This window comes from Neolamprologus multifasciatus, chromosome 3, assembly GCF_963576455.1.
Source record: "Neolamprologus multifasciatus chromosome 3, fNeoMul1.2, whole genome shotgun sequence".
Classification (NCBI taxonomy): domain Eukaryota; kingdom Metazoa; phylum Chordata; class Actinopteri; order Cichliformes; family Cichlidae; genus Neolamprologus; species Neolamprologus multifasciatus.
In genome coordinates, this window is record NC_140441.1 from 28,675,900 (window position 1) to 28,698,624 (window position 22,725).

The 22,725-nt window shown below is 39.6% G+C and overlaps 1 protein-coding gene across 1 annotated transcript; it reads right to left on the minus strand.

Moving 5' to 3' along the window:
- Positions 1-8,600: 8,600 nt before the first annotated feature.
- Positions 8,601-22,279, minus strand: rab39bb (RAB39B, member RAS oncogene family b). The gene is made up of 4 exons (XM_085152921.1): positions 21,766-22,279; positions 18,729-19,010; positions 10,775-10,955; positions 8,601-9,859 (listed from the first exon to the last, which is right to left on the minus strand). Exons 2-4 carry the CDS (start codon positions 18,941-18,943, stop codon positions 9,614-9,616), a joined length of 642 nt encoding a protein of 213 aa, XP_085009047.1. The 5' UTR covers positions 18,944-19,010; positions 21,766-22,279; the 3' UTR covers positions 8,601-9,613.
- Between the last annotated feature and the right edge of the window lie 446 nt (positions 22,280-22,725).

Below are 22,725 nucleotides of genomic sequence, written 5' to 3' on the forward strand. Positions count from 1 at the left end.
TACCTAATGTAAAAATATACAAATCCAGTCAAGAAAAATAAATAAATAGAGTTTTGTATTTACAGTTTGGGTTATTGCACAGTGGTGATGGGTCTTTGGATTGGGGGGTGTAATGGTGTCATCAGTGCATGTGTGAGATCAGAGTGGTCATGGCCTTTGGGAAAAAACTGTTCTGGAGTCTGTGGGTCTTTGTGCTGATGCACCTGTAGCGCCTCCCTGAGGGAAGCAGGCTGAACAGGTCAAAACTGTCTTTACTTTCAAATACACCAAACACTGAGCTTCACAGAGTCTCACAGTATGAAGATGTGCATGTTTATTTATTTTACTTATTGTATTTAGAAAGAGGGACAATACATATTAATGAACAAATAAATATGCCAGATTATAGCCTTGGGCTAATTTCCACATGTTAGTAAAAACATACAGAGACACTATTTACAGATCATGTGACAGTGATCACATTATACTACAACAAACAATGACAAGAAGAGGACAATAATGGAAACACATAGATTATATTGCACAAACCTCAGTATTGCACATGGCCTGACTGTCCTGATATTGCACTGACCCGTTACACTAATAGTTGTTTCCCTTTTTGTAATACACTGTTTTTCACGTTCAGTATACAGCATGATTATTAAACATGGTCACATGTTTGTGTGTCCCTCAGATGCCCTTTTAAGTGACTCTTACAGACAGGGAGACTTTCCCTCGCTGACAGTGGAACAATATTCTAGAAGCTCACTCCCTGATATGACAGAGCATCTGTGAAAAGTGCTCCGTCTAAATGCCAGTTCACAATCACCTCTAACAGTGGCTCGAGTCAGTCGAGCAACCCTGCTAGACTGTTGTTTAATAAAATCCCTAATTAGTGGAGATGTGCATATGCAGGATTAGATCCTGATTCAATCACATATTTGAGTTTTTCTTGCACTTTTATATATTCAGAGAAACAAGCATCACTGTGCTGCACTGCACAGGAGTAGTAATGTGTCGGTCGCGAATGAAACGGCTCTTAGAGCCGGCTCTTTGAAGTGAATGATGCGAGCCAGCTCCTTATTGGGAGCCGTGGGTTTTTTTTTTTCTTTCTCTCACTCTCTCGCACTTTTTTTCCGCTTCACTCCACACGGGAGCCTTGTGCTTTGCGCTGGGAAGAGGGGGTGGGGGGGTGGGGGGTAGTTGGACTACTACACTAGCAGTAGCACAGGAACAGAGTGGGAGGGAGAGAGAGAGAAAGAGAGTCAGGGACAACAACGTCACATTAGAAAGGTATAGTAATCATCTACAACTATTTTCAGTTGCAGATGATAAAAGATTCAGAAAGTTTATTCATGCAGTTAAAAATATGAAATACAAAAAGAAGATGCACATTCTCTGTCAATTGGGCATATGACAGAGAATGTGCATCTTCTTTTTATTTATTACACTTTATGTGGAGTGAATAAATAAAAGTATATTTACGGTGGCCCCTAGAGACAAAGCACATGCAAACTTCAAATCACGTATGAACTCTGAAGTACGTACAAAAGACAACAGAAGTGCTCCAGGATGCTGGGCGCAGTGTTGAGCTTTTGTTACCTAGTGGCTACACGAGCCAGGAAGTACCAACGACCGGATTTGATGTGTGGTAATAACAGGTAAATGAAGACATTTTTTAAAATTATTTGAATATATGAGTGCCTGTGTATAAATACACAAACAATACACACATGCTTTCAGTTGTGTAATTTAAGTGATCTAGTAGCAGTAGTAGTAGTAGTAAACATATATAAATAAAACCACTTTTTTTACATTAGTAATTCCTGTTGTGCATAATTTTATATTGTTGTTAATAATAAATTAATTAAAGCAACAAAACAACCTGAAGAGCCGGTTGGGAGCCGAAAGAGCCGGCTCTTTTTAGTGAGCCGAACCGAAAGAGCCGGATCTCTAAAAAGAGCCGGAAATCCCATCACTAAAAGTCATACTTCAAGTTACTGCTGCCAAAGATGGTTTTACTACTGTATCAAAGGGTTTATTTAGTATATCACACAGATTAGGTTTTGTGAAATAAACGATCATACAGTGTAATATGTCGTGTTAATCTTAAGACCTCAATGTTTTTTAATGTCCTGATATATTAATTTTTAGAATTAACAGATGGTGTTTTGTTTTTAAGACTAGTTTCATAAGTGCACAGATCCACTGAAGGGGTTAAACCAGTTTTTCACTGATTTGTATCGACATCATTGCCATCGATTACATGTTGCTGACAGAAATCAGTTACCATCCTCATCCTTGTAGTAATAAAAGAAAACATTGTAGAAAGATCTGACTTTTAAGTGTAATTGTTCAAACCCTGCAAAATAAACCCTGTTAAAAAATTCAGATTTGCGTATAGCAATGAATTTCTTGTTGCTTTTCTTTGCTATTGCCCTCCTGCACTGGCTTCACTTTCACCTCTTTTATGCATCTATATATTGTCTGTGTACAACACATGTTCTGTCCTTGCTTGTGTCGCAATACAAGGTTAAAAACAACAAGGTTGCAACAAAATGACAGTGGAGATAAAAACCTTTCAGCCCCTGTAAGGCTACAGCTGTGGTGACATCAGTGTTTTGTATTCAGTGTGAAAGCAGCCTCAGTGAAACCAAAGCCAAGGATCCTGGCAGAAAACGGTGCAGTGTGCCCGTAAATCACTCTGTTAGTTTCCTCTTGGATAAGAGCCCTAAAGGAGATTGCTTTGCTGTCAGCATGAACCTACTTTCCATCATATGAAAGACATCTCACAAAATACTTTCCCTTGATCACTTCTAACTAACTTTGTCGGCACCCTTGAATGTTTCTTTTTGTTTCCTGCCGAGCCAAGATTCAGAGCCTTTCAAGGCCGAGGAGGTTTTTCTGTAAGGGGGGAAAGGACCAGTTGACAGAGTGTATCTTTCGAGATCAGCAAGTTCATGTGACTTTCTGTGGAGTGTGTGTCGGAGCCGGAAAAGGAAAGTAAATTACTTCACTCACAGGCTGCAGGTCAAACTAGCACTGAAACATTAAAAAACACTTCCAGACCACAAGAGCCTTGTGGACTTCTAGGAAAGAAGAGGCTACTAACATAAAGCCTGTGTTTCTGCTGGCTGCTTATTTCACACACTAGCGTATGTTTTACTGGAAAATGACTTCTCTTTGGGAGTAATGACTAAAATTGAACGTGCCGTTTTGGTCATTATTACACTTTTTTGTCCTTCTATTGAAAAGAAACAGTTTTAGAGGTAAAGAGCATGGATGCTCTTTTCAGCTGTAAGCCTACAATAACCTTCAACATTTAGAAAGTGTCACATGTTAAAAGACCACAAATGTGGAGCATGAAAAAGAAATTACAGTAGATTTCACACTTTCTGCAAGCTAAGAATGAAAAAAAATGAATTTTATTGTAAAAGGTTTTGTCCAGCATAGGAAGTGAGAAAAATTTGTCCACCCAGGAGGGTTTGGTTGTATTTTTGAAGACATATTGATTAAATTGGACAGTGAAGATGCTCTTAAAGGGTTTCCCCATAAAGACTGGAAACAGGATGGTCCGAGTTGGTAAGAACGGGGTGTGTTTTGGCACCAAGTCCTTGCTTCCAAAATTTATTCTGGCTCAGCCAACAGACAGCTGGCAGTGGTTTCATCTAGCTTCTCTTTAAACTCTTAGCTTAGGAGAAAATATGCACACCTCCCAAAGTGTTTTAATGCTGTAAGACAGGCGTATCAAAGTCAGGCCAAATTTAATCTTAAGAGGTCCAGACAGCTAAAACTATGTCTAATAAGTTTACTGGGAAGACGTTCAGCTGTACATTAAATATAATAAACCACCTATTTATAAAACTGATTGTGAACAGCATGAAACTTCTTAAGAAAAATGTGCACAGCTTCAAAAATGCATCACAGTTGTTCCACACGTTAAAGCTAGAACGCTGCTGTAGTAAAAGTCAGAGCCACTCTTTTGGCTTAATTGTAGAAAAAGTGCAGGCAGCTCTTATCCAGACTTTGTCCTATAATTACAAAATATAAAATTTATTTTATTTTGCAAAATAACTTGTGCTGTGAATCTACAGCAAACCGTAATAAAATTCAATAGTATATAGTGAAAAAACTGGATGTTTTTTGTTATATAACAGAATGGTGTTTTTTCTTCAATAAGAACTGCAAATCTCAGGAAAATACAGCTAAAAGTCCAAAATTTATGCTCTCTCTCTCTCTTTTTTTTTCTTTCTTTGGAAATTTTCACATTTTCACAAAGCTTGGACTCTTTTTGGCTCCCAGGCTATCAGACATTATTCAGTAAAGCCCAGCAACATTTGTATTATATATAATTTATTTAATTGACATGTTTCATCTTCATGAAGATCATCGTGAGAGTATAAGACAAACTGTGCTGGAGCTGTAACCTGCAGACTTTATGCTCTTCTTTATGTGGAAGTAGATGCAAACCTGTACTCTGTTTCTCCAGTCATGCCAGTCTAAAAGCTAGACAGCACCTGCTGACGAAGCTTTTGGCACCCATGAGGAGGAGCAGCACACACAGGAGACTGCACCGACTATAACCCACGAAAACCTTCTAAACTGTCGACTCAATTAAATCCTCTTGGGAACTTTGAGCATAATACAACACAAACTCTCATAGAGGATACAAAGGCAGAGCGATACATGTTTTGAAATGACAAGTAGTGGGCGCATCTAGTACACGCAGAGCCTCCACAAAAAAATACAAGCAAAGCACAGCGGCCAGTGCAACACTAATTTTGGCGCAGTGCATGCGTGTCCGATGTGAAAGGGCCATCACTCTGTAAAGAGTAAAGGTCTTAATGATGATGTAATAACATAAGAGTAGACCCCACATACCAACACAAATCCCTAATGAGGACACACATCTCTAAGATCTTTCTCTTAGTAGAAGAGAAAAGATCTGCGAACTGGAATCAGCTGATCATGGCAAGAGTGCAAGAACCAATATGTGGGAACGATAGAAAGGTAGACTTGGACTACTGGGAACCAGTTTTCTACAAGAACCGGTTCTCACTTCCAATCCCTAATGATTCAGCAAGGCAGAGGAAGGAAACACTTCTTAAAGAGGTTGCGTGATGAAACATTTCAAAAACAGGAGGACATCAGGGAGAGAGCGCTCAGGCTTTTTTTATTATTCCTGTAAGGACTTTTCTGAAGATCGTTCTTTTCCGTCTGGCGACAGCATTTCACTCACTTCAGTGAGGAATAATGCAGTGTGTATAGCTGTGGAAATGGGTTATTATAATTAGAATAGTTTCTCATAAACTCTCAAAACATGTACATCACTTTTCAAAGCTTTCAGAGGAGTGTTTTGCTTTGACATGAAATTGTTACTCTAATAGGACAACTCAGTGTAAAATCCCCCCTAACGATACATTCATGTAAAAATAAAATGACAGACACAAAACTCTTTGGAAACACTTAAAAAGAAGGCATACAATGTGATAAAATGAAGACATATACTTATCCTCACTGGCCGACAGAGGACTGTAATGCTCATTCATTTAAAAAACAAAAGAAAAAGAATAATCAGTGCTGTGATCATAGCAGGAATGTATATCTGGTTAACAGACAACCAGAGTAAAACATTGAATTAAACCGTAAGTTTCCTACATCTACAGCAGCATCCTAGTTACACAGAAGAGACAGAGAGGGAAAAAATGGAAAATTTTCAAAATGATATATAGATATCTACATGTACACCAAACAATCCAGGTTCTTTAGATGAGTATTTTAAGGTACATTTAATTGCTAAGAACCCTATAACCGTCTATATGTTCCTTCTCCGTGTTTAAAATGGCTTTAATTACACTCATATACACTCACCAGCCACTTTATTGGGTACACCTTCCTAGTTTTAATTCTTCGTGGCATAGATTCAACAAGGTGCTGGAAACAGTACTCAGAGATTTTGATTCATATTAACATGACAGCATCACACAGTTGCTGCAGATTTGTCGTCTGCAAATCCATGATGAGAATTTCCCGTTCCACCACACCCCAAAGGAGCTCTGTTGGACTGAAATCTGGAGACTATGGAGGCCATTTGAGTGCAGTGAACTCATTGTAATGTTCAAGAAACCAGTTTGAGATGATCTGATCTTTGTGACATGGTGTGTTATCCTGTTGGAAGCTGCCATCAGAAGATGGTACATAAAGGGATGGTCGTGGTCAGTAACAGTATTCAGGTGGGCCGTGGTGTTCCATCCCCCCTACTATGCTCTATTCATATTGAAGGGCCTATAGTTTGCCAAGAAAATATCCCCCACACCATTACACAACGACCAGTCTGAACCGTTAAAACGAGGCAGGGTGGATCCATGCTTTCATGTCATTTATGGCAAATTGGGACCCTACCATACGGATCTCACAAAAGATATAAAGATCATCAGACCAGGTAGCAGTTTTCAAATTTTCTATCATCTAACTTTGCCTGTGTGAATTGTAACCTCATCTTACTGTTCTTAGTCTACAAAAATGGCAGCCAGTGTGGTCTTCTGCTGCTGTACTCCACACTGATCATTTAGAGATGGTCTTCTGCATACTTTGGTTGTACCGGGTGGTTTACTGTTGAATTCCTGTGAGCTCGAGGCAGTCTGTCCATTTTCCTCTGAGCTCTGACTTCAACAAGGCATTTTCACTCAAGCTCACTGGATATTTTCTCTTTTTCTCATCAATCTCTATAAACTCAGTAGAGCAACAGAAATAATCAAATGGTCTACATGGCACCAACAACTATGCCATGTTCAAAGTCAAATTAACTTTCTCTCCCATTCTGATAGTGCACACTAAAGGCAGTCTAACATGTAACTCCAACCCTATGTTGGGATCAGATATCTTTATTTTATTTATTATTTACTCAGTTTATACTTTAGCAGGTTGTCTTGACCATGTCTACACACCTAGAATGCATTGCATTTTTGCAACACAATTGGCTGGTTAAATATTTTCATTAACGGGTATCTGAACAAGTGTACCTAACAAAGTGACTGGTGTGGGTATGTAGGTCAGGGTAAGCAGAGTATTATATTTAGTCCAGTGCTGATTTCTGCAGAACATGTCATATAAATGGCAAGAAAGTTGCCTGCTGATTTTCTCTACTCACTGTTTTGTTTGTTGTCTGGTATTTTTAAAAAAAAAAACTGTAATAGTGTAAAATAATAATATTAATTTAAGAGTAAAATTACTTTAAAAGCAATCGGGTTTTTTGCAGAATATGTTCAGTCAAAGGACCGATGAGGCTAGCAGCTGTTAGCTTAGCTTAGCAGTCAAAATAGGGTGAAAGCTAGTCTCTGTGCAAAACATTAACATCTTATTTCTCGCTTAAGTTGTACAAAAATGTGCATAAATAAAAATTTGTTATTGTAGTTAGGTCTGTCTACCAGTATTTCCATTCATGGCAAAGTAGCTGTACCTCTGGTCTTAATGATGATGTAATCATTTATTATTTAAGCCTTTTAAAGAAATTTACTAAAGGTATCCCTTAAAAATAAATATAACATAAGGCAGACAGCTGTGATTTAATCATTCAAGTAACCCACAAATACTGAATTTTGCATCAAGATTAAAATTATAGTAAAATTGGGCTAAATGTGGCTAAAATTTCACGTTCTTAAACCTCTAGGTCACACATAAACATATTTTAACAACATTTTAATGATTATATATCCACATTCAAATTCAGACTGTTTGAAATATAGTCATTTGAGATCTCAAATGTTCACCTTTGTTTTAAATCTACCCTCATGGCCATCTTATAAATAGTATAACTCAAGTAATCATGGCAGTGACATCCACTTGAAGCTTTGTGTTAAATTAAAAACAAAAGTTAGATATGATACACTTACCCACACACATTTAAAAAAATTGTATACTACTTGCTCAGAAAAAAAAAAATTAGTATCCCCTGTATTAGAAGCTTCAGTTCTGTCTGTCTCGTCTTGCATTGTGGGTAATGTGGTTCTTTTGTGGAGTCCATTTCCCTTCAATGCATCTCTTTCCAATGTATCTGTTTCTTTTGCCTAGGTCGCTTGTTTTCCTTCTTCAAATGCCCCAAATGGTACCACATTTAAGACGAACTTGGTTACTAAGGTGCTGTTTGGCTCCATTTCGCTCCTGTTAATCCACCTTAAAAAGTGTCTCATTGAAAGGTAAACCAGCACAAAATTTTTTACAAGAGTCCACCTGGGTTACACAGCTGTACACGTTGACTTTTCTTGCTTGAGGAGTCCATTAGAAACTGGATGTGCAGTATGGTGTTTAGCAAAATGATAGTGGATGTAACCATGTAGTCAATGTCACTGAGCTTACAGGAGGCCTAAACTGCTTCAAAGTCAAATAAAATGGCAACAAAATCACATTTTATATATTTAGGACCTCCAGGACGTCTCCATTGAGCTTTGATGGTTGAAAGTGGAGATAGAGTAATGTGCAGAAATCTTGAGTAGCCTCTCATTTCTCTGTATTTTGCTTTCATGGAGCCAGATTTTCTTGTTATTTTTTAATGTGGTCTCGAGCAATAGTTGTCCAGCCTTTCTGAAGGTCTTTCAGGAGTGTGTGTGTGTGTGGGGGGGGGGGGGGGGGGGGGGGGGGGGGTTGTTGTTAAGCCACTGAACTATTGACCATTGAAACCAAATTTCACATTTTTGGTTCAAATTGTCCAAAGGACATCAGTAGACAAGTACAACAGTGAGTGCGAACAGCCATCTGTAAAACATGATGGAGGCTCTGCCATGGTTTGGGGCTGCATTTCAGCCAGTGGTGTTGGAGATTTTGTCAAAATAGATGCTATGATCCACCACTCAATATCATCTGGAAAGCATCTGATGGGGAACAGCTTTTTTTCAGCATGACAATGATCCCAAAAGCACTTCCTATGCAGTACAAATATACCTGGATAGAAAAGCACACAGTGGAGCAATATCAGTCATGGACTGGCCTCCCCAGAGCACGGATCTTAACATAACTGAAGCAGAGTGGGATAGTCTTGGGATTGTGTATTTGCACATTTTAGGACATTATTGCAACTATTTCCTATTTTCCAAACACAATATTTAAAACATTAGGCTGACTCAAGATTTTGGCACAGTACTGTAGATGCTAATCAAATAATCAATGAGGTTGAATCTAAGTACACTACACTGAAAATGCTGAAAAAGATGTTGGACACTAACGTAGGAGTGATAGCTTTCAGTGCGATCGTGTAATTGCATATTGAGAGGAGAAGGCTAGGGAGCAGAGAGGTGACCGAAGACTTAAACGGAGGAAGAAACATGAAATGGATCATCTTTCTAAGGCTTTTGCAAGGGAGGTTTATTCAGGAAAGAAGCCCAAAACAAAAGAAAAGGGAGCCCTCAAATGAGCATCTTTAATGGGCGCAACCATTTTTAGTCTTACACCCACATTCAAGGTGTTCTTCTCCATGATCTACCAGCCTTTTTGTTAAAATATGCCAAACATCCCTTTCTGTGTCTTTTCTAAGAAAGAACAACGAGGGTTACCACCAGTTTTCAGTCAGAGGGCTGACACCTCAGTCCGTCAGCTACCCCTCTCTGATCCACTTCACTCCCCTATCTTCAGTCTTCCCAGATCAACAGAGACAGCGGCGGTCACTCTTGGTCACTTCCTCGGATGAGTGAACCACATTGGGCACAAACCCACTCTTCACACCCTCCCAGCCCTCCTGGATGGTGATGTCACCAGACCGAACCAGGGCGAAGATGTCTCTGGTCAGCTCAGTGAAGGCGTGTTCCACATTGATGGCGTCACGGGCTGACGTCTCAACATAGCGCATCCCATACGCCCCAGCCAGTTTCTCTGCTTCTTGGCGGGTGACCTACAAGATCAAATGAGTTAAGTGAGTTAATGACGCTATCTCCTGTAGTGGCTGTAAAACACATTTGAGTGCCACGACAGCAATTCAACAACAAATGGTCTTATCAGGAAGTGCAAGGACTAAGAAGACAAGCTGTAGGTTTTTTTGGGGATTGGACTGCCATTCGCACACAAAGTCAAATTTGAGTGACTACGTCAGCTGCAGATTTCCACATCAAGACATTATTATGCATCATATTGGGATATGCCCTAAAAATCCCAAACCAATAAGAGGCTAAAACACTCCTTGAACTTGAGCGCACTGATATTGCATTTTCCTCAAAGTGCTTTGAAGTTGAGTTGAGTTGAGCAAACCTGCACAAAACAGTTTAAATTTTTAATTTTACATGTATCATCTATTTCATTCCAAAGATCAAAGAGTCTACAGTTACTCTGAAGTGTGTTATTCTGCTGACATAGGCCTGATTCCACACTCACAGATAATGACTGTTCAGTCCTGTTACAAAATAAAGCTGAAGCATTATTGACCAATTTATGACGGCAACTGAAAAGCTGGTAAACGAGCCCTCTAACACAAAGTTATGAAAGTGGGCAGATCAAGATAGGGGTAAGTGGCTAATACAGGAAATGTTGCGTAATTTTATTCCTGCTCTCACGATGGTGGGATATTAATGTAGATGTGGTGTTATGCTGTCTAATTTTCAGAGGGGATATATTTTTATTTCTGTCTGCCTACTGACCCAAGACAATAAACTGCGCCTCTGAACAAAATAAATACAAACAAAAACAAATAAATAAATGTTAAAAAGTTATTTTTAAAACTATGACTTTGTTGTATTGCATAGTGCGTAACCTTTCACAACAGGGGAAAGTGCTTGTTTTAATCCAGTTTTAATCTACTTTACAGTGTACACACCTGCCGCTGTGCCTCCAGATCACACTTGTGGCCCACCAATAGAAATACGATGCTATGTGGCTGGACATGACTACGAGCCTCCTCCAGCCAGTCATGGACATTCTGGAAAGATCGGCGATTGGTGATATCAAAGAGGAGAAGCCCACCCACAGAGTTACGGTAGTAAGCCCTGGTAATAGACCTGGAAAGGACATAAAATAGAGGGAAGCGTTTAACAATAATACTACATGCAGTTATTTCACCAACTATAAGAAGAAGAAGCACAAGAATTTGATTATATGAAGTTAAACAGATAAAGCAGTGGCCAGTGGATATACTTTCTTTTTGCAAAGAACATGTATAAAGTTCACAAAGAAAATAAATCGACCGAGTTCTGTTGGTCAAGCAAAGCAAGTTCTGCTTGTCCAGCGAAATTTACAAATAAATAAAACTGTAAAAATCTATTTTCATCTCCGTGTTTTCTCGTAAGTCTTGTATTCAACTGTATCCAATCTTAAAATCACTGTGATCTTGTGGTTGAAGCTGGTAATCATCTCTGAAAGGATTAACTCTGCTTGCAGTCAAGCTATTGTAGTCATTTGAATACAACTACAAGCTAGGACACCAGCAGCTTCAGTTGCTTGATTGCAGATGCATATTGTGGATAAACCTCTGGTCTTCAACAGGAAAGTGACAGGCGTTCTTAGAGCAGTTACAATCTGCTTTGCATGGAAACAGAGCTAGCATTAGCATGCAAACAAGCCATTTATAATGTATCACTTTAACAGATAAGTTTTCTCTTGCTAACCATTTTGATCACATGTGTGATGCAGATGAGTTAAGAGTAAAATGAGAAATAGTCTTAATAACTAACTACATTTAATAACTACTTAATAACTACATTTATTCACAAAGCCTTGATGATGGAGAGGAGACATCAAATCTGGTTTCATAAAACAGGCGAGTAGAACCAATGCAGGTTCAGCACTTTCAGAATAACATTCAAAAGAAATCTTCTGGTTGATCTAATTTACAAAGTATAACCAGCTGTTTTGTAATACATCGCCTTCATTTTGTATTCATTTTTAAATGCCTCTGTAAATATTGATAATTACATTTGTCACAGAATGTTTCAGCCTTTTGATTCAGCTTTTATTTTTTAATGTAAATGTATTCAAAATATCTTTTAAATATAGATAAAGGTATATTTTTTAGCCCATTAAAAGCTATTTATTTAGAGATATATGGTCCTTGCAAGCTAGACAAACTATCAAATTGTAACTATCATATGATTTGACAGACTGTAGATTCAGTTTTGTATATAGTGAAGTGTTTTCAAATGTTGATTGAAAATAAAAACCAAGACAAATGCATTTAACTTTCTTAGTGCAAAAAATATATGTAATTTTTTAATAGACTGTGAGTCAGGATCGTTGTTGTGTACAGAAATCACTTCAACACCAGTTGTGACTGAGGGTGTAACATCACTGTTTCAGCAAATTGTTTTAAACACTGATTGTAATTTTAACAAATGAGGCTAAATTTAGAAACTGTAGCAAGTTAGTTATTTAAGCACCTTTTAGCTTCGTGGATTTATTAAACACTAAATTACATTTTAATGTTTTCAGCAGATTTATTTTAAAACAGCTTTGTAGGTACAGAAGACTGCTGTATCCTGGCTCGCCTGTTAGCTAACATAGTAGTAGTTTTGCTCGAAGGTACCAATTTGTTTGCAATTGCTCGCCATTTACTCCCCAAGCTGTAGTGAAACTTAGAAATTCATCATTCAAGTAAAAGTTTTTCCTTCAAATTTACTGCAGCACACTTTTCACACTTCCCCCTGCTTGGTGAGTAGAATGTTAACAAACAAGTTACCGTCTTCCATGCAAACTACAGGCAACCACAGCAATCAGGTGGTGACCAAAGAAGCTGCAAGGAGGATTTCGGTGCAGCACTACATACCAATTTTTGCACTATTGTACCTGCAAAACAACCTCCAACAACTACTCACAGCCGGTCGGGGAATCTCTGGGTCTGTGTAAGCAACTAAAGGATTAATATATTCCTAAACTATTTTTATTAAAAAGTTTCAACAGAAAAAAACAAATAACAGACAGGACTTATTGGATAACTCATCTTGGGTAACACTGTCCTTAGTTTGGATTGTATAAACATATGTAGTGAACTGCTAAAAATGTTCAGGATGAACAGAAAAATAAGCCATATTAGTAATAAAACAGATAAACCTAAAGAAAGGAGGTGTGAACGCAGAGGAAGATGGAGGTGTCATTAGGGTATCATTTTAATACCAAGTGGAAACTGGATTTGTGGTTTATATAACTGCAACTCCTCTACGCAATCTGACAGGGAGGAAAAGTGCTGCTAGATTTTGACGAGATGCGACAACCTGCATGTACGCATGGACACATCGACTGCCTCATGACGTCTCTCTCTCTTCCTCACAGACTCTATGCGAATATAAATAAAACTGGAAGGACAATTAGAGGCTTAAGCTGGAGATGGAAAGAGAGACGTGTCTTGAAAGAGGAAGAAGGGAGGAGTTGCTGACAGAGAGGAGACAGTAAGAGAGGAGGAGTGGATAGCAGAAAAACATGAGCCGGAGAGTGATTCATTTGATCGGACACACACATAGTTTATATGTATTTTTAGAAGCAAGAACCACGCAGATGAAACAACAATGACTAAGAGATCTGCATCGCTGGTGGAGAAGAAGTGAACAGAGGACTGTGTGGTGGATTAAAACAAGCAAGGACTGCTGCGTCACAAGTTCCCAAAATAGTGGCTTTTAAATATTTTCCTAGAACAGCTACTTTAGTCAACCATAGTGTAATAACTGAAGGATTATCTGGGTGCAGTCTGTGCCACTGCAGCTCCAGCACATACACGATAACCAGACAAACAAGTGACAAATGAATAAATTTATGATTAAATTCTTGTTTGCTGCATGTAAGATAAATTATTAGGCTGATAATGTCCTCTATTTCTGTTATTACCAACAATTATAGGGGAAAAACAAAGGAAACAGTTCATCTGTCCATCTTCGCTGTTCATAGTTTTCACCCTCAAGCCTCTTTGTACCTACTGAAAGTGTTGGCAGATACACAGTGCTATAAAAGGCTAAAGAAATCACTGAACCAGCGATAGTTATTAGAAAATGTGAGTGGAAGAGGAGTAAATGATGATTCCACTGAGTGTTATTACCAGCTGATGAATACACCTTTAGTAAGTACAGTATGCATGTGGGATCATGTGGGTGACTTGTTCCAATGTAATGACATTTTCCATACTTAAAGAGAGAGATAAAGAGTGAGTGATAAGGTGGGGCTGAAGATCAGTGAATCTTATGTAAACACCTGATTGGTTGACTAGAGATTATAGAGAGAAGTGGAGTGAGTGGGCACTTGACAAAGAATAAACTGGGATGCCAGGAGGCGTTCTGGGTCAGTCTCTGGCGCCCTGCGAGATGAGCAGTTCCAGAAGTTCACCGTTGGAAATTCCAGCAGAGGCGCTATGGTGGACTGGACTTACAGATTGGACTTGGATTTGGCTTTATGGCACCTTTGCTGATGACATTCAGATCTACCTCCCTCTGAGGTTAGACTGTAAGGACTCTTTGCAGCCGTTATTCTCCTGTCTGTCTGACATTAAGACTTGGATGGCTCTTAACTTCCTACATCTAAATGAAAGTAAAACTGAAGTCATTGTGTTTGGGCTTCCTAAAGACCCCAACCTTTCCTTTGATTTTATGGGACCCCTAACTTCCAAATGTACTTCCTCCATTAAGAGCCTCGGTGTTACTTTTGACAGTGCTTTTAAATTTGATAAACAAATCAGCTCCGTAGTCAAGGGATCTTTTTATCATCTACAGATTTTAGCTAAAGTCAAGTCCTACCTGTGCAGGAACGATCTAGAAAGGGTGGTCCATGCTTTTATTACATCACGGCTGGACTACTGTAACTCCCTTTATGCTGGTTTAGATCGTTCCTGTCTGCATCGCCTCCAACTGGTGCAGAACGCTGCTGCTCGCATGCTGACCGGCTCCAAAAAGAGAGACCACATCACTCCGGTCATCTGCTCTCTCCACTGGCTCCCAGTTGCTTTTAGGATTGATTTTAAAATTTTACTGCTGGTTTTTAAGGCTCTTAACGGTACTGCACCTCCTTACCTGGCAGAGCTTCTTAGCATTTACCGCCCCAGGAGATCTTTGAGGTCAGCAGACCTGATGCTTTTAGATGTTCCCAGGTACAGATTAAAGACTAGGGGAGAGAGGGCTTTTGCTGTGGCTGCACCCAGACTGTGGAACAGTTTACCTCCTCACATCAGATTCTCCACAAGCCTAGGAACTTTTAAAACTGCTCTTAAAACTCACCTCTTCTCATTGGCTTTTAGCAAGGTTTAACTTACTGTTTTAACTTATTGTTTTTATCAGTGAGGTGTTTTATGTACTTGTGTTTTATTGTATTTTATATTTGTATTTTATTGTACAGCACTTTGGTCAGCCTTGGTTGTTTTTAAATGTGCTTTATAAATAAACTTGACTTGACTTGACTTTATTTCTGCTCATCATCATCATTGCCATGTTGGATTATAATTCTGTGAAGGATTTGGACTTTAATCATTTTCCAAGTGGATTGCAGATTCTCAAGACTTTCAAGGTTTCCTCTGTGAAGATGTGGGACTTATCAAGGAATCCTGCATTCCTGATTATTACCATTAATAGAGCACTAAGCACATCTTCAGTGCTGGAAGTGTCCATCTCACCACCAACCTCTCTTCCGCCAAAGATAGGAACAACATGAACATTAGCTTAGCGTGAGTTACTTCAATAAGTAGAATTCATGTGATTTGATTATTCTCTTTTTTGTGTGTGTTTTTCCTTTGCCAAGACTCCAAGGAAATTCCTGATAAATTTGACCTGCAAGGCTACTTGAGTTTTTTCATACCAGGGCAAGCAGGGAAGACACCTGCTTGTTCAAGGCAGTCAGGCTGGACGAGTCCCTTCATCCACATCAGCTGAAGAACCCTGCATTATCTACTGGGAAAGACTCATAGGATCCGGGATCAAGACTTTTCTTTATCAGAGCGCCGAAATAAACTTCCTGTATAGGGGTTTAGTGGGTCTACCAATTGACAGGCTTCAACAAGTGCATTAAAGTCAGGTTCAATATCTGAGTTGGATCCTTGAGGGAAAACATCACTGCGAGAGGATCTATAGCTCGATTTATAACTTCTTCAAGGAGAACATGAAGCATCTTCACTGTTGGCCTTGTCACCTTGTCATGAGCATTTCAAATGCAAATATGCGTTACAGTTTGGTTTTTAGGTCTTTAGTCTTTCCATTCTGCATTTGAGCTCTAGGATGTCTTTGACTTTCTTCTTCTCAACAAACTCTTGAAATTCTGCTCTCAGTTTCCACACTCTTTGCTCAGGCTGAGCCACCTGAGAGCTGTGTGGCAGCCTATGTCACCATGTTCAGTCTCCTCCCCCATCAAAAGTGTAACAAACTATCTTTTATTCAGTGCCGTATTCAGTTGTTGGTTACTTTCAGTCACTTTATCTTGCACCCAACTCAAATTGTCGGACATTTTTCCCAGATTTATAGACCTATTGATCATAACACCTGCCAGTTATCCTATTGCAGCCCAAGCCTATCTAAACCTGGACTTAGCCCCATTAACAAATCACTTCCTGTTGTTGTCTCTTTCACTGAGTGCACTGCTGCCAGCTCCTCCACGACTTTAAACTTTTTCAATATCCTAAGTTGAAAGATAATCAAATAGGTTGTGTCACAAACATCACAGCTCTCATCCAAAACCAATAACACAAAGTCAAAATTGTTCATATTCTCAAATGCTGTTCTTTTTTCTCACCAAACACACTTTCATAAACCTGTCAGAGAATGGCTTACCGTTTTTTATTATATTATATTATATTATATTATATTATATTATATTATATTATATTATATTATATTATATTATATTATATTAGAGAAAATCTGATTGCTAGCATACGAAACTAAAAAATCATCTGAGAAGTGAAGTGCTACTTATCTGTGTGAAGTGCTTCTAAGAAAAGTCACTGGATCACAGATTTATTTCTAGGAAAAGGCCTCGTGGTGTTCGGGCTGAAAAAGGTCTGAGACATCCTTCGTTTTCGGAGGGACTTGCTGCGGTTGCCATAGAGATTTTCATCATGGTGACAGGTGAGACCCGTCCTCTTCTGTTAGGATGATGAGCTGTGCTGTGTGTGTGCGTGCATGTGTGAAAGTGCTTTCCCGCTATGAGGCATACATTATTATAGCTATGCGTTACCCTTTTTTACCCTCCATGTACTGTAGGTTCTGTTCTGATGGAGAAACATCTTTAATCTAATATATTAAATTAGCATTTTGATCAATTAGCTTGGCACAAAGATATTTGAAAGCTGATATGACAGTTCAAATGAACACTAGAAAACTTCAGTGTGCATGAGAAATAAAAACACTTAAAAATATAAAGATTTTAATAAAATGAGTAAATTGAAATGATTGAAATAAAAATTTAAATTGGTCATCACATTTCAGCTACAACAGACTTGCTGATCGCTTGATTCCTTAAATAAAATAAATAAGGGCATACTTGTTTACAAATTGACTTAATAACCAAAAGCTCCCTGGTTCACTTTGGGCTTGTGTCGGGAAGGACATTCAGCATGAAAATCTCACCTGCTGTGGTGAATAAGGGGCACCCAAAAGTAGCTTTAATCGCAGGATGTATATTAAACGCTGGCTTCCTAGTCAGTTACATATTTTTACATGTACATTTTACATGACATACTTGGCATTTCAAAGACTCCCATTTAATAAAATGTGTGTTTAACTCTTTCATTAGCTAAAAAATAATTTCCCTATCTTAATCAGTCTGAGAGATGTTTCATACTTTTATGTTAAATCTAGGTCATAACTGCAAACCCCTACACTGGCATGCTCTCTGAAAATACGCAGCAAAGTACAGTTATGCAGTCTGCAACTACTGTGATTGGCCTGTTCAGTCCTGTTGATTCCTCCTGTGCATTTCTGGGCATTTTCTCATCACAGTTTTTGAACTTATCAGTGAAAGAATAACAACAGCAGCCTCACTGTTGTCAGCAAATTCCTGGAAGGGGATTGTCGAAACTATTGAACATGCGGGAATGTAAAAAAGAAATCGACAAATGTGTTTTTCTGGAAAAAAATGACCACAACAGGGATTAGGAACTAAGGAGGGGACACTGGGACACGACAATAACAGCCACTATTTGCATTTCTGTATGTGACTGCACCTCTGGAAGTAGTTTGCAGCACTGTGGGACCTGAATGTTAACTACTAAACTACTTTTTGTTCTTTCTCCTTTATTACACCTTTATTACATATTATTACCATAGGTAATACCTATTACCATAGGTTTGTGTAATCTGACTATGACCATGTAAACACACCATCTGAAGCAACTGAGACCTTTTTTTCTCTGTAAAGGCAGTTCACTTCACTTCAGAGTCGCCTGGAGCACCAAAATGACGACTATCAGGTTTTAGCAGCACCTGCAACTGTTTACTTTTTAGAAACAAACGCTCTGGTTGTTTTCTCTGAGCACATGACCCTGGAGCTCATTTGAATGCCTGCTTTCCCTGTGCAAATTATTGCTGGCAGTTCATGTTCTGAGACATCCAGGCTGTGTTTGTCTAGTTCTGAGCGCTTACATGGTTCTTAATTACCCAAAACAACACAAACCACAATACTGATAGCTCCTGACACACCCTGCACACATGTCACTATTTCTGCTGCATATAAACGCATACTCTCCTGCTAAACAAATATTCTTAAATTACCATGCGTCACCTCCAGTAAATTTAAATAATATTTCCATAAAGATGTAAAGGAAATAACACCACATTAAACGCAGACTCGTTGTAAAGCTCCAGACACACACTTACCTGAAGCGCTCCTGACCAGCGGTGTCCCAGATCTGCAGCTTGATCCTCTTGCCCGGCTCGATCTCCACCAGGCGGGAGAAGAAGTCCACCCCGACAGTCGGGTCGGACACTTGGGCGAAGCGACCCTCCGTGAACCGCCGGATCAGACATGACTTGCCCACCGTGGAGTCCCCGATGACGATCAGCCGGAACTGATAGAGCCATATTGCCTCCATGACTTAGCTTGGTCTGCAGCTCTCCCTGGTGCGCTTGTAAGTGTTGGTCTGCTTGCTGTGGTACGAGCTGTTGGTGCACAAACATGAGAGAGAGACAGAGGGAGGGAGAAAGGGAGGGAGAGAGGGAGGGAGAGAGGGAGGGAGGAGGCGAGGGAAGAGAGGAATCAACAAACAACATTAGATTGTTTGTTTAAGTGCACATCTTACTGTTCTTCTTGGTTTAAGCGTGGTTGTTTCTTTGCAAACCAAATGCTACCATCTGACCCTTCACTTCCTGTTCTTTGAGCTGCCATGTCCAAGTTCCCACAGGGTGACAAAATAATGAGTTTTGGAGGGTTTTTTGCAGACCAGCCTGGATACTTAGAAATACCCGGGCTCCCTTGATGAAACGTCAATGGGATTTTTGGGGATAAACACAAGAAATAATCACTAAAATTAATAAAAGGTTGCAATATTTACAAGTCTTATTATGCAGGATTATCTTCACAAACTCACACAGCTATAATTTTTGAAGCCTTAATCCAAGCGCAGGAAGTAAGATGACTTTTACTTTTAACATGACGTCTTCAACAGCTTCTGTGGCCACATATGATGTGAATGGACATCCAGTGGTGGTTTTTTTATTGTTCATTTGTAGATTTTTTGTATTATAACCTGGTATTTTTCACTTTCCACGGTTAATATGAACAAACTCAGGAGGATTGTAAACATCTGTTTTAAGATTGCAGGCCCAGAAACATGTTTCTGGGCTTTAGGGCTCATTTCTGCAGCACTGAGTGAGAGGCAATGAGCACATAAGATAAGATTAGATGAGAAACAGCAGAGTGGACAGAGCAGGAATAAACAAATAGAAACATAAGCTAACAATATCAATACTGTTGATATTGTTAGCTATTGTTGCTACCTTCGACTGGTAATTTGCTCACATGCCTGTGTGATATGATTAACACCACAGGGTATAAGAAGGAATCCTCTTACGCTTCTTTAGTCACTTGATGGCATCAACTGTTGATTTAATCAAAGCCTGCTTTTTCGGGGGGGGGGGGGGGGGGGGCATATAATTACAAATATAACCAACTGCTTTGATTGGACAGATTTTTCTTGCAGCTATAATTAAACCACTCACAGGTAACTAACTATATTTAAGTTCTTCAGTTATAGATGGAGTTTTGAAATGTGCCCAATGTTTCCAATAGTTCGTGTGACTTTATTTTGACTCCTCTACCTTTCAAATGTAATTATCTGCTCTTTGCTCAATGCCACTTCTCATACAAAATTATTCGATCCAAAATTGATTCTGATAGCTGCACAATAACAAATACCACTCTAAATAGGTGCTGACATGTTAAAGCATGTCTTAAAATAATATAATAAATATATTAATGTAACAATCTGACTACTAAAGGGACCAAAGGGTGTCAAGAAAACATCCAGCACACCATTACATCACCATCATCCAAAACTGGTGAACCAAGCTGTGATGGATCCATACTTTCGTGTTGTCTGCACCAAATTCTGACCTTATTATTTGAATGTCAAAGCATAAAAATGAAGACACAAAGCAGAGAACATCTTTTCAATCTTCTATTGTCCCCGTCGTCTGTTGTTTGTGTGACTGTGTGAATTTCAACCAGTTTTCTGCTCTTAGCAGTAAGGATTGACATCCAATGTGGTCTTCTGCTGCTGTAGACCATTCAGAGAAGCTTTTCTGCATGCAACGTGTGGTTATTTGAGAATTCTGATCATTCTCCTCTGACCAACAAGGCATTTTCACGCAGACAACTGCCGCTGCTCTGTAAACCCTAAAGATGGCTGTGTGGGAAAATACCAGCAGTTTCTGAAATACTCAAATATCAGGCACGAGCAACACCACCATGTTCAAAGTCGCTTAAATCCCCTTTCTTTCTCTTTCTGATGCTCAGTCTGACCTTCGGCCGGTGGTCTTGGCCACGTCTACATGCCTGAATGCACTGAGCTGCTGCCATATGATTGGCTAGTTAGATATTCTTGTTAATGTGCCAGTTGAACAGGTATATATTTACTCATGCATATTCTGCACATGGTATACGACATTAAATATATCAGATCATTAAGGGTTTGCAGAAAAATGTAAACTGAAATAGTAATTCAATTCTGAACTATGTTTATTTAGTCCATTCAGCTCTGTGTTTTCTCTTTTAAGAGGCAAAACGTCTCTTGAAATATGTGACTTAAGGGATTTGATAACATAAGCTATGCTGCTCTCTGTACAGCAGCCCTGTCTCCTACAGATCCTCACAATACAGCTGTTCCAGGCCATCAGGCGAGCACGCGGCCTCCCATCACCCCATGCGCGTCTCTGTGGAGTCAGGTTGCGTAGCTCGGGAGGTATGCAAACATTAGAGGCTGAATCCCTGCTGAATAGCAGCCTGATGGGCTCTCGCGCCGGGATGGGCAGCTCGTGGGTTCGACACGACACGCAGGGTTTCACATATCCAGCATTTACAGATGGCTGCGGTTCAGACTGACATGATTACATGCGTAGGGGGGTGGGGGGTTGTTATTGATCCCATTGCTTCATTTATTTATTTGCGTAAATCTATCTGTGTTTGAGGTGAGTTTGTGCGCAAAATCACGACTTATCATCGATTTGATCTTGTTTATCAAACAACAGACAACGATGTTTCTTCCAAAGGCGACTTTTCTTGCTATTATGAATTTCAATCACATCCATGCAAAGCAATCTAAAGGCCTGGAAATAGTCATTTCGGTTTAATCAGCCATCGCTTTTATCGCGACAACACAAAGACACGGAGATTAAACAGTAGAGGAAAACAGCCTACTTGGAGCAGCAGTGGAGTGCTTCGGGACAGAATGGTCGCTCTTGTCACGCTGTTCAAGCTGCTGAGGGCTCCATGATACAGGCTAGTCCGGGGGATCGATGCTCAGGGAGCCGCAAAAACAACCCAAAAGCGGCGAAACCTCGATGTTTGTGTGGAAGCTGGATCACAGAGGCTGGTGAGCGGCAGGCCCCGGAGGACTCAGGGCTGACTTCCTCCTTAATGTCAGGCCCGATTGAGTGCTGAAAGGAGAAAAACGCATCCAAGTGCAGGTGCAACCAGAAAAAAGGGATCTTGCGCTTTCGCTCGGAGCCGCGAATAAACTGCGAGCAGGCCTCTGTTCTCTGTTTCGAGCCCCCGAGCTGAGAGGATGTCTACGAGGCTGTGAGAGGGAAATCCCGCGGTATCGTTTCTGTGTTTGCTCGGGGTTTGGAGGCTTTCGCTGCTGATGAAATGGCAGCAGCATCATATAGCCTGACTCATCCCGCATCAGTACCACTACCGTAAAGGAGCGCGCAGAGGCGCAACACCGGGAGGCGGCACGGCTTTTAGAGGGGAGGGCACATAACAGCAAACCTCCATGTATCATAATATTAACGCCCAGAAGCTGCATTATCCCTCTGTAAGAGAGCATGCTATATATGTAGGGAAAACTGGATGTATGTCCTGTAACAGTTTGCTGACATTATCAAAGTAACGGATAATAAAACACACAAAGACTAATTTTATTTGCATAGTTTAAAGACCAAAAAAACCCCTGAATATTGAAAACACTTACAAAAGTTAGTTAACAACATTTTGACCCAAAAGTCAAAATGTTTGGTTATTAGATCGTAATTGTGAGGAAACTAACTGAAAATATGACTTATGGATGAGAAAAACAAACAATACTATGAGTGTTTTCATTATTATTATTATTAATAATAATAATTTATTTGTTTATTGAAGAATATTGCCACCAGA